The sequence below is a fragment of the Oncorhynchus clarkii genome, chromosome 3, assembly GCF_045791955.1.
Source record: "Oncorhynchus clarkii lewisi isolate Uvic-CL-2024 chromosome 3, UVic_Ocla_1.0, whole genome shotgun sequence".
Lineage (NCBI taxonomy): Eukaryota > Metazoa > Chordata > Actinopteri > Salmoniformes > Salmonidae > Oncorhynchus > Oncorhynchus clarkii.
In genome coordinates, this window is record NC_092149.1 from 51,159,165 (window position 1) to 51,172,341 (window position 13,177).

Sequence of the window (13,177 nt, forward strand, 5' to 3'; positions counted from 1 at the left end):
TAACATCCCTGACTGATGTACAGATAAAAGCACTGCTCATCAACAACCTTTTAGTGAGAAGCTCAGGTGTGAGAAAGCTTGCGCGCATCAGAACGCATTCTCCACCCCTAACTCTGGACTTCTGGCGGGAGCCCAAAAACACACACACAATCCGTAGTCTCAGTCAGCAGTAAGGTACGCACCTGTCACTTTGTAACAGCAGCAGCAACACTTAGCTAGAATCCAACCGCAACAGGAACGACAATGTCTCCCACTTTTCATCCTGGGCAGCTAGAAGAAGCTCATGGCTCCGGAAGACAATTAAGAGGGAGAAGAAGAAGAAAAAAAAGACAGATCCAAAATGCACCCTGACTACAGCTCAGACAACCAGCCACTAGCTGCTCCAAGTTCAGCCTGCCCCACTCCACTGAGGGGAGGGACGGACGGGGAAGGAGGAGGGGATGGGGAGGGGCACCCTACACTCACTGCCTCTGATTCACAGAGAGCAGCGTGGGTTACAGAGAATCGACTCATGTTACAAGTCGGCTTGACAAAAAAGGCAGCACTAAGTAGTACTAGTCCCATCTATGGTGCTGGCAAACAAAAATACAAAACTCTGATTGTTTATGTACTCAAGCTTAAGCCGTCGGCACAGACTGTATCGGCCTACCAGTAGTTCCACAAGGCTGCATGGGTGGGAATGGCTGTGAAATGTCATGTGCGGGCACATTCCTTACAAGCTGATATGAGCGGCAAAGTCACTGATTAGTCTACTGAGGAAAGCCAGCAAGGTTTCAGTAGGTCCATTGCCATGTTACATCCTTTCCCACTATGCCCTCTATATCCGTCTCTCAAGTTACACTTCTGAACCAGCAAAGTTCTGTGAGAAGGACTGTGTGTGTATCATACTTCATAGGGTAAATAAGGACAGGTTGTGTCGAATACGGCCACAGTGCACCTTGGAGCTGTACTAAGAACTAGGACACTGCAGGTAAGGAGCGATGTGATTGTTATGGAGCGTATCTGGGCTCTGGGTTCTGGCTGGTGTCTCTGTTGGGGATACAGAGAGACGTGGCAGTGCTTCAGGGCAGGAACGGACTAATCCCCCACACAACCAGAGGGAGGACAGGCAGGCCAAGGGTGTTTCAAGAGGACGAGACAGAGCAGGGACTAGAGAGATTCACAATGCGCACCTCTGTCTAGATTGACGAGGGTAAGAACAAGGGACAGGACAAAAGGCTGTCGAGACAAAGGAACATCTGTTCTGACAGCGTAGAGTATCTTTAGAGTTGTCATCAATAGATCTTCTCCATCTATGACAGGAAACGCTGAACATTCCATCAGGTTTATCTACGCTTCGGGTGTTTAGGAGGTTGAGGAAGTGATCGGCCAGGTGACGGGAAAATTGTAGCTCCCCTTTTCAATTGATTTGATATGGATAAAACCATGACATTTTGTAAGCAAGTCTTTCTTAACGAACCTCTATATACGATGTGTAATATGCAGATGTAATCGTACCATGACATTACCGGGATATGATACATTGGATGTTTTAATGCCATGTCCTCATTCATTTCCTCCTATGATGCCTTGCTGTCAATAGGGTGGTGAAACTGGAGTATAAACACAATTTCCATATTGTATAACTGGCACCATACTACAGCTCTTAGATTTGCATGCTGCCATAGAAAAACAAGCCCAGCTCTTATCTGAGGAAAGTCAGCCATATGCAGTGGATAGGCAAATGAGGTGGTCCCTGGACAAAGGAGAGTTACTGTGTGTCTAATTGAACAGATCACGGGAGACCAACCAACCATACAGTACATACACAGAGACATGACGCCTCACGCTTGGGTGGCCTTCATTTAACTAGCCTTTCCACTAACTCCAACCAACTCCAAATCTACAAAATTCAGGATTAAACATGTTATTTTGCCATTAATAATATGAAGAGTATGCAGGGTATATTGAGTTACAGGTAAACTGCCAAAATAAAGGAAACACGAGTAAACGAGGGATACAAAGTATGCTGAAAGAAGGTGCGTCTACACAGGTATGGTTCCCGAGTTAATTAAGCAATTAACATTGTATCATACTTCGGCTCAAAAATGCAGTTACCCGTTACCCTCTGCAACTCCTCCAAGTCAAGGTAAGCCTTCGGTTTTACAAATGTATTGCCACAGGGGCCCGCCGGTGTAACGGCTAAACTGCTTTCTGTACACCGTACTGCATGATTGTACACATGGATCGGATTGTCCGATTACGCTAGTTCTAGTTTGTTGACTAACGTTTATATGGCGACCATGATGTAGCGGTTAGCGGTTATGGTATGAAGGTTTGGCTTGGGGAGGTTTTTTCCCCTGGTCACAGGCAGCTGTTGTGCTGTGCACTGAAGTCAACAAGTGAAGGGAAAAGGTGAGAGGAGGAGAGCGCGTAGTTGCGAGATGGAATTATACAACAAGCAAAGTGGTGAGGCTGTATGTGGCTGCTATCAAAGTGAACTGTGCGGGTATATTCATTCCGCCGATTCTGTTGCAAAACGTTTATTAAAACAGAAGAAAACAATGAAACTGAGGGACCTACCTGAAATTTTCCAATAGAAACCTATTTTTTGCAGCTGTTTGGACTAATGATTACGTCCCAGATCAGCTAGAGTTTGCGTTATACGCCCACCCATCCACCCTCCTTGCGTTTTTGCCTTAAAGTAACCTTCCGTCTTATACAACCATACCAAATGTAACCTATCATACTAATTTGAGTGTCCTGGATTTAAGTTTACTATGTTACGTCTGGTCTATGAGACCAGGCTGAGCTAAATGCAGGCAAGAGTGTGCAAGGCGGATTTTGAATGTGTCACCGTCTGTCACCTCGATTACTCCAATTTGTCTTTTGACCTGTGCAACTACATTTTAAACTTTGTTTTTTTGTAGGCTAGGTTGTAGCAACCTCATGACAAATTTGAGAATCAGATTAGTAGCCTAGATCGATATTACATTGAGCTGGTTATGTGGAGTATGAATGACAGTCATCCAATATGCTGGATGGAAATAAGGTCACACACATAAGAGAAAATGTCAGTATGTCACAGTCACATGGGCAAGAGGCCAAAGCATATTGTATTGTAAATGCGAGAGCGTTTCAGAGGAAATTAAAGAGAACATGTATGACTGTGGTGAAAAACAATGTGTTTTATCTACGAGGCCACAAGTATGACAAGTTCCTTAAAAAAGTTAATTCCACAATGGAGCAAGCGCCGGAATGTTACATAGATTATATTAAATAAATATTGAGGTCTATTGTTTCAGGTTTCATAAAAAGGCAAGGCTTTTGCAGACATACTCATCAGACCTCCGGCTCTGGCAAAATGTAGTGCACTATGTCGGGAATGAGGTGCCATTTGGGACACAACCCTGAAATACTGTAGAAAAAGCTCAGCCGAACCTCCCATTCATTTTTGAAACAAAGAGTCTTTTTAAAAACTGTGGTGGTGGGAGGAAGTGGGATTTACATGTCACTGTAACTAGGGAAAAGGTTTTATCAATAAGTTATATTACTTAGTTTCTAAGGTGTCCAAGTTTCAGTATGTAATAAACTGGGGACGGTGGGGGCTGATCCAGAGATAGCGAAGTATTTCAAATCAAGGTTAGCTACTGAGCAGTGGAAATACTAGCAAGTTGCCATTACATTGACAGTACATGCTGTTAATGTTAAGTGTGGTTTAACACAAGAAAAGGGCTGTAATTTATTAACATACAAATGTGTACTGTTTGAAAAATCAGATACATACAGGTTAGTCATTTTGAAAAACCTAACAGTTCTCTGCTAACTTTATCATCTCAAGCATTGGGGTATTGCTGTTCTCCTCAACCAACAAAAACTCATATGAACCCTTTTCCAAATAAAGGATGCCTTTTCTCAATCATCCTGCTTTCCCCCTGTAGTTCTAAGGAGGCACAGGAAGCGAGGGTGTCCACAGTGTCTCAGAATAGGAACATTCTAGAAGGGATGTTTTCGTTCCTAATACACAAAACAAAGGAAATCAGGGCAAGGAGACAAAGGAAGCTCCTATGGACAATAACAAGAGGTCAGTCCCAATAGCCAGTCATTTCACAACATGGATTCCTAGAAAACACAAAGGCTCTGTTCACAAAATGTCAACAAAAAGCGGACTATCAACATTTGTGCAACAAACTAAATGATAAGAAATCATGGTGGTCAACCACCGTGCTCCTTCGCTAAATTAAAATGGATTTTTAAAACTCGGATGTGTTTTTCTGTTGTTGTATTGGACTCGTTCAAAATAAGTGTCAAACACTATTATTCACTAGAAGGATTGATTGCAAAAGAGAGTGGGAGCTCTCCAAATTGTAATGATAAGTGGGACTAAATAATATGGCGAGAGGGATGGGCCTGATTTCATAGGAAGGAAAGGTGCTCCTGAACGCCAAAGGTGCTCCTGATGTGACGATTCAAATTGTTGCAGTTTTTTTTTGTTTGTGGACTTGTATTTATGGTGGTTGTTCTATTTTTTTTTGTATGTAATTCCAGTTGACGTCTTTTTGTAGTTTGTTAGGGTAATAGCTTGCTTGGTATATTTTCGGGGGTATTTTATTAATGTTCACCACACAGAGGTAGTGGGCTGAAGAGGGTGGGTTGTTCTGGAGGAGGTGTGGCAAGTAGCGTGGGGGGAAAATGAACATTAAGCTCCCACGCCCCTATCGTGGGATGGGTTATTTGTTACGCCTGTCAATGGTATTCAGTATAACAAAATCTGAGAAGATTCTTAGTCCTCCTTGTTTTTGATAACATGTACTGTTTTATTTGGCAGCATGGTAATGAGATACTGCACTTCCTATCTCTCATTCAATGTCAAAGATGTGGAAAGATTTCAACTGTTCTGCTTGTGATTATTATTATTTGACCATGCTGGTCATTTATGAACATTTGAACATCTTGGCCATGTTCTGTTATAATCTCCACCCGGCACTGCCAGAAGAGGACTGGCCACCCCACATAGCCTGGTTCCTCTCTAGGTTTCTTCCTAGGTTTTGGCCTTTCTAGGGAGTTTTTCCTAGCCACCGTGCTTCTACACCTGCATTGCTTGCTGTTTGGGGTTTTAGGCTGGGTTTCTGTACAGCACTTTGAGATATCAGCTGATGTAAGAAGGGCTATATAAATACATTTGATTTGATATTAATATACAATACCAGTCAAAGGTTTGGACACACGTACTCATTCCAGGATTTGTCTTTATTTGTACTATTTTCTACATTGTAGAGTAATAGTGAAGACATCAAAACTATGAAATAACACATATGGAATCATGTAGTAACCAAAAACAAAGTGTTAAACAAATCAAAATATATTTCATATTTGAGATTCTTCAAATAGCCACCCTTTGCATTGATTACAGCTTTGCACACACTTGGCATTCTGTGAACCAGCTTCATGAGGTAGTCACCTGGAATGCATTTCAATTAACAGGTGTGCCTTAAAAAGTTAATTTGTGCAATTTCTTTCCTTCGTAATGCATTTGAGCCAATCAGTTGTGTTATAACAAGGTAGGGGGGTATACAGAAGATGGCCCTATTTGGCAAAAGACCAAGTCCATGTTATGGCAAGAACAGCTTAAATAAGCAAAAATAAACTACAGTCCATCATGACTTTAAGACATGAAGGTCAGTCAATATGGAAAATGTTAAGAACTTTGAACGTGCAGTCGCAAAAACCATCAAGCGCTATGATGAAACTGACTCTCATAAGGACCGCCACAGGAATGGAATAACCAGAGGATAAGTTCATTAGAGTTACCAGCTTCAGAAATTGCTTACCAAATAAATGCTTCACAGAGTTAAAGTAACAGACACATCTCAACATCAACTGTTCAGAGGAGACTGCGTGAATCAGGCCTTCATGGTCAAATTGCTGCAAAGAATCCACTTCTAAAGGACACCAGTAAGAAGAGGAGACTTGCTTGGGCAAAGAAACACAAGCAATGGACATTAGACCGGTGGAAATGTATCCTATGGTCTGGAGTCCAAATTGGAGATTTTTGGTTCCAACCACCGTGTCAGTCACAACGTCAACAGTGAAGAGGCGACTCCGAGATGCTGGCCCTCTCGGCAGAGTTTCTCTGTCCAGTGTCTGTGTTCTTTTGCCCATCTTAATATTTTATTTTTATTGGCCAGTCTGAGATATGGCTTTTTCTTTGCAACTCTGCCTAGAAGGCCAGCTTCCCGGAGTCGCCTCTTCACTGTTGACGTTGAGACTGGTGTTTTGCGGGTACTATTTAATGAAGCTGCCAGTTGAGGACTTGTGAGGCATCTGTTTCTCAAAATAGACACTAATGTATTTGTCCTCTTGCTCAGTTGTGCACTGGGGCCTCCCACTCCTCTTTCTATTCTGGTTAGAGACAGTTTGTGCTGTTCTGTGAAGGGAGTAGTACACAGCGTTGTACAAGATCTTCAGTTTCTTGGCAATTTCTCGCATGGAATAGCCTAAATTTCTCAGAACAAGAATAGACTAATGGGTTTCAGAAGAAAGTACTTTGTTTCTGCCCATTTTGAGCCTATAATCGAACAAACAAATACTGATGCTCCAGATACTTAACTAGTCTAAAGAAGGCAGGTAGCCGGAAGCCTAGCAAGTAGCCTAGTGTTTAGAGCATTGGACTAGTAACCGAAAGGTTGCAAGATCGAATCCCCGATCTGACAAGGTAAAAATCTGTCGTTCTGCCCCTGAACAAGGCAGATAACCCACTGTTCCTAGGCCGTCATTGAAAATAAGAATTTGTTCTTAACTGACTTGCCTAGTTAAATAAAAGGTCAAATAAAGATGCTTCTTTAATCAGAACAACAGTTTTCAACTGTGCTAACATAATTGTAAAAGGGTTTTCTAATGATCAATTAGCCTTTTAAAATGATCAACTTGGATTAGCTAACACAACGTCCCATTGGAACACAGAAGTGATGGTTGCTGATACTGGGCCTCTGCACGCCTATGTAGACATATAAAAATCAGCCATTTCCAGCTACAATAGTCATTTACAACATTAACAATGTCTACACTGTATTTCTGATCAATTTGATATTATTTTAATGGACCAAAAATGTGCTTTTCTTTCAAAAACAAGGACATTTCTAAGTGACCCCAAGATTTTGAAAGGTAATGTCTATATATATATTTATTTTTTTAATAATTTGAATACATCAAAAAATATAGAATAAAAAAAGTTTAGTTCCCCAAACGTGTTTGTGGGTGGTGTGGTGTAAAAGAGTTGCTAAGGATGGTGCTCATTGTTGGGTTAATGTGACATAGTGACCCCCATGTAAACTCGATAAACTTCTGTATGCTCTTCTATTCAACTCTAAAGTTGAATTAGAACAATGGATACCTTAATATTTGGGCCATTTCAGCAATTCATTCTACAGAGTTAATTCAATTCAGTAAAAGGTTTAATGAGAGGAGTATCTGTCAACACTACCACCTTTCAACAATAAATACAAATGCACAAAGAGAAACATCTTAAAAGTAAATGATTTACTCTCCTGTACCTTTTAAATGGTTCAGGATGTGTTCCATCTAGATTACAATTCCCTGATACAAAACATTTTACAATGGCAGAGAGAGCCTCATTAAAGTCCTAACTGAAGAGCTTTTACATTTGTCAAGGAAAACAGGGAGGTAGTACATCACGGAGTGTCAGCGGCATGAGCTGAAAACCCTCTCTGAAGTGGTCTAAGTGGAGACGGATGTTGTACTGAGGTAAAATGTCAAGTGCTCGTCAGAGTCAAAATGTTCCCCAAGCTGTCAAATATCCAACCAACCACCCTCTACAGGTAGCACCAGGAGATGTTGGATTGTCTAAACAAATGCTTCCAAGTACTTAAAATCATGCAATGCCCGTAGCAGGTGAAACAATGATGAAATGATGATGAAATATTTGCTGCAGGTACAGTACCATTCAAAAGTTTGGACACACCTACTCTTTCAAGGGTTTTTCTTTATTTTTACTATTTTCTATATTGTAGAATAATAGTTAAGACAAACAACTATTGAACAACACATACGGAATCATGTAGTAACTAACCAAAGAAGTGTTATACAAATCTAAATCTATTTTATACTTTTAGATTCTTTGAAGTAGCCCCCCTTCGCCTTGATGACAGCTTTGCACAGTCTTGGCATTCTCTCAACCAGCTTCATGAGGAATGCTTTTCCAACAATCTTGAAGGAGTTCCCACATATGCTGAGCACTTGTTAACTGCTTTTCCTTCTCTCTGCGGTCCATCTCATCCCAAAACAACTCGATTGGGTTGAGGTCGGGTAATTGTGGAGGCCAGGTCATCTGATGCAACACTCCATCACTCTCCTTCTTGGTCAAAATAGCCCTTACACAGACTGGAGGTGTGTTGGGTCATTGTCCTGTTGAAAAACAAATTATAGTGGGACTAAGCGCAAACCAGATGGGATGGCATATCGCTGCAGAATGCTGTGGTAGCCATGCTGGTTAAGTGTGCCCTGAATTCTAAATAAATAAATAAATAAATAAATAAATAAATAAATCCCAGACAGTGTCACCAGCAAAGCACCCCCACACCATCACACCACCCCCTCCATGCTTCACGGTGGGAAACACACGTGGAGATCATCCGATCACCTCCTCTGCGTCTCACGAAGACACAGAGGTTGGAACCAAAAATTTCCACCGGTCTACTGTCCATTGCTAGTGTTTCTTGGCCCAAGCAAAACTCTTCTTCTTATTGGTGTCCTTTAGTAGTGGTTTCTTTGAAGCAATTCACTATGAAGGCCTGATTTACGCAGTCTCCTCTGAACAGTTGAAGTTGAGATGTGTCTGTTACTAAGGTGCAGTTAACTCTAATGAACTTATCCTCTGTAGCCGAGGTAACTCTGGGTCTTCTTTTCCTGTGGCGGTCCTCATGAGTGACAGTTTCAGCTTAGTGCTTGATGGTTTTGCAACTATTCTTGACCTTTTCCAGATTAAGACATGAAGGTCAGTCAAAGTAATGGTGGACTGTCGTTTCTCTTTGCTTATTTGAGCTGTTCTTGCCATAATATGGACTTCGTATTTTACCAAATAGGGCTATCTTGTGTATACCACCCCTACCTTGTTACAACACAACCGATTGGCTCAAACACATTAAGAAATTAACAAATTATCTTTTAACAAGGCACACCTGTTAATTGAAATGCATTCCAGGTGACTACCTCATGAAGCTGGTTGAGAGAACACCAAAAGTGTGCAAAGCTGTCATTGCGGCCAAGGGTGGCTACTTTGAAGATTCTCAAATATAAAATATATTTTGCTTTATTTTGCTTTGTTTAACACTTTTTTTTCGGTTACTACATGATTCCATATGTGTTATTTCCTAGTTTTGATGTCTTCACTATTACTCTACAATGTAGAAAAAAGTAAAAAGAAAGACAAATCCTGGAATGAGTAGGTGTGTCCAAACCTTTGACTGGTATTGTATATTAATATCAAATCTTTCCACATCTTTGACATGGAATGAGATAGGAAGTGCAGTATCTTATCACCATGCTGCCAAATAAAACAGTACAATGTTTTCAAAAACAAGGAGGACTAATAATCTTCTCAGATTCTGTTATACTGAACACGTCAACATAATAAAGGCATTGGCCATGTCCAAAATCAATCTTGCCTACTACTTACTTAAACTGTCGTCCGAGATACTATTGAGAATGTACTCTGAGGTATAAATGAGCGCAATAGGCAAGAAATATCAGCATACTAAGCTCCTCTATACTGAGAACGTGTCATCTAATGTACAGTAGATGATGCGTTGATTCCCGCCATTGGTTCATTCTGGTCACCTTATCTAATTATCAGCTGTTGTCAAACACACGTGAGTCTGGAAAGACGATTCTCTTCCTCAATAGTGTGCAGCGAATTCTACTAGATAAAAAGCCAAAATGAATATGACATCCTGGCATTTAAAGCATACTACATTTTCAGAAGTTCACACACACTATATAAAACGTTCTATTTTTGCGTACCCAAAATGCCTAACATTTCGAACAGAAGTACGGGTGTTCAGACACGGCCATTGTAATTACAGGACCGGTGCAGGGTTGCAGGGTCCCTATTGGTTTTCTTGGCCTATTAACCCATTAGCCAAAGAGCACCTTCAATCTATAAAGATCTACTGACATATTCTTGCAGCACTTTCCTTCCTTTTTTTCCCAACAGTAAATGGTTTGAGGTCCTTACCTTTCCCTGTGGGGAAGAAGCACTCCATCTCCACGCTGCTGCGGGAGTGAGAGACACAGAGGGCCGAGCTGGGCACCAGGCCCTCCTGAGGGGGGCTACGGTCGGTGGTTCGCACCAGACACCAGCCGGGGCGGTCACTGGGCCTCTCCAGTAGCTCTACCGTCTGACCCGTCTGAAGGCTAAGCTCGCTGGAACAACCTGCTGTGAAGTCCTGCAGCACCACTGTCAACTCACAGCCTCCAGAGAGCTGTGAGACAGGAAGAGACCGAGAGAACAGTGAGTTAAGGTCTTAAAACAAAGTGGGTGTTGGCACAATTTTTATCACAGCAGAGAAAAGGAAGGTAAGTGCACAGCTCAGGTTCTAGGTTAAGTCATGTGGGGTTGTGAGATGTATTCAGATATTAGTTTAGTGGAGTGACATGCACACGTCCATAAAAACACTTATCCCAGTTGCGGGATTACAGCGGATTATATAGAACAATGAACAACAACAAAAAAAATGTTCAGACATCAAACCAGGGGACAAACTATCAGGGGATAAATGGATTAAAGACACCCTATTCCCTTTTTAGTGCACAGGGCTCTGGTCAAAAGTAGTGCACTAAATAGGGAATAGGGTGCCATTTGGGCTGCCCACCCATGCCTTCCATGGAACAGAACATGGTTAAGGTCAGTGTAAGTGTGTGCCCCGTCATGAAATGCTATTGGATACAAGTGAAACAGGTGCGTACTTCATATAGTTTATGACTGACTGACAGGGTCAGACTCCACTGCTTTTATCATTCATAGGCACCGGGGTCAGAGTTTGAATCACACCACATTATATTACACGAGCACCAACTACAATTAATACACCTCTATATAAATCAGTAGGACATTTAAAACATTGCTTCATATCAAAGACTGGTGTGTATCCGGGTGTTAAATTGGTTAACACTCAACAGTTACTCTATACAACATACATCCAATATCTGTTCAACACAGTTGACCTAATCTCAGCAACCCAGAACCAAAAATGTCATTTTAACGGCCTGTTCACGAGAGATTACAGGTGACCTTATAATTAACCCATTATCAGTATCTGAGATCAGCTTAGTTTCTGGAGAGAGAAGAGTCATGTCATAATATTTACACCCACTAAATGATTACACTCAAAGATTTTATTATTTGAAGTGAGGTAATAAACGAACCATAGGCCTATAGATCATGGTCGTCTGGTGATTATATGTATGCGTTCCAAATGGCACCCTATTCCCTACATAGGCCTAGTTCACTACTTTTGACCAGGCCCCATAGGGCTTTGGTCAAAAGTAGTGGACTATATAGGGAATAGGGTGCCATTTGGGACGTAGCCCTACGTATTATAACTCTACCTGGGGAAACGGTCGTAGCCTACACCAGTTTGATAAACGAGAGTCATAAATGACTGCAGTCTCCCAGTTATGAGGATATCACTAGTCTCCAACAAATTATGAATGTTCTCTGGCTGAGGAAAATACTCTCTGGTTTCACAATTATCATCTAGCTAGCAATCCATTTGAAGTCAGTAAACCTCCCACCTTGGGAAATGAAAAATAGTATCAATCCTCAGGCTGTCACTCCAAGTCCACTCAAAACTTCCTCATATGCGCCGAGGTTCTACTCTGGTTAACCCGACATGGGCTGAGTCCCAAATGGCACCCCATTCCCTATTTAGTGCACCACTTTTGACCGGGCCCATAGGGAAGAATAGGGTGCCATTTGGGACGATTGAAGGAGAGTCCTTAAATTCAGCCAGCTGCAAAGTCAGATGGGAGTGTGACAGGGTTCGAAGAGAGCAGGTACGAGCACACATTCTGTTTCAACTTGAGTAGCAGTCTAAGAGGAAGTGTAGTCAAACCTATGTGTATTTGCGGTGATAAGAACTCCTGAATTAGGGTTGCAAAATTCCTGGTCCATTTCCCAAAATTCCCAAGTTTTCCAGAAATCCTGGTTGGAAGATTCCCGGAATCATTAGGGAATTAGCTGGAAATCTGCTTGTAAGTAGGAAATCAACCAAGAGTTCTGTTTACGTTACTGGACGTTTGCAACCCTAGCCTGAAATAACCCAGCAAGTTCTCAACACTGCCAGAGAGAGAACAAACAAAGTCCAATGTCGGACAGATCAAGGACACACACTTGAGTTACCTCTCGGTTGTCTACTATGGGGGTTCGAAACAGAGGGGATTCTAAATCACACCACTTCGTTGACTCCTTCAATAACAAAACATATTTGACCAGCAACCAAACCCAGTTGGAGGGAAGTGTTTCAGGTCATCTTGAATGGAGATCAACTCCAATCTCTTACTAGGAACAGGAACACTCCACAAATCATCCACTCCCACAGAGAGCTGTTTAAAATAAAAGAGCACTCCCTCTCCACAGCCATGTCCCAAATGGTGCCCGATTTCCTATACAGTGCACTGCTTTTGACCAGAGCCCTATGGGCCCAGGTCAAAAGCAGGGAACAGGCTGCCATTTGGGACGCAGCCTTCTCTATGATCATGTTCAAGGTTTTAAACAGGCTGACTGAAGCAGATCCAATCTAGCGTCAACAGAACAAAGTGAGGCTCATGTTCTGAGTTAGAGCACACCCCTGTGTGAGGGATGATCCTCACACAGGTCAGACCCATCCCAATGGAAACCATGATCCAGCCTCCCCCACTCGTCTCGACCACCCATAGCTTTCTGTCAGCATCATCTGGCGGTTCCTCACTCCCTACATTCTTTCCCTAACCTATTCTAAAGTTTGACAAACTGATCCTCAGTGGTTTTTCATTAAAGAGCTCACTATGATATCAGGGACTGTAAGACGAGTTTGTCTACATGGGCATGGTAAACACAGATTGTTTCAGGGGCAGAACTCTTAAAGACTAAATCTTGTGGGCATTTCTCTTAAAATACCCAGACAGGGTCAGTTTCCCTGAC

General features: G+C 42.0%; 1 protein-coding gene across 2 annotated transcripts in view; it reads right to left on the reverse strand.

Annotated features, from left to right (window-relative positions):
* Nucleotides 1-13,177, reverse strand: part of LOC139396936 (kalirin-like) — a 162,478-nt gene that overhangs the window by 33,693 nt on the left and 115,608 nt on the right. The window contains exon 33 of one of the 2 annotated variants that reach the window (XM_071143876.1): nucleotides 10,232-10,478. In XM_071143876.1, coding sequence (XP_070999977.1) covers nucleotides 10,232-10,478 — 247 coding nt within the window. Of the gene's footprint in view, nucleotides 1-182; nucleotides 376-10,231; nucleotides 10,479-13,177 lie in introns of those variants that run through there. The other variant, XM_071143868.1, reaches the window with a different exon arrangement.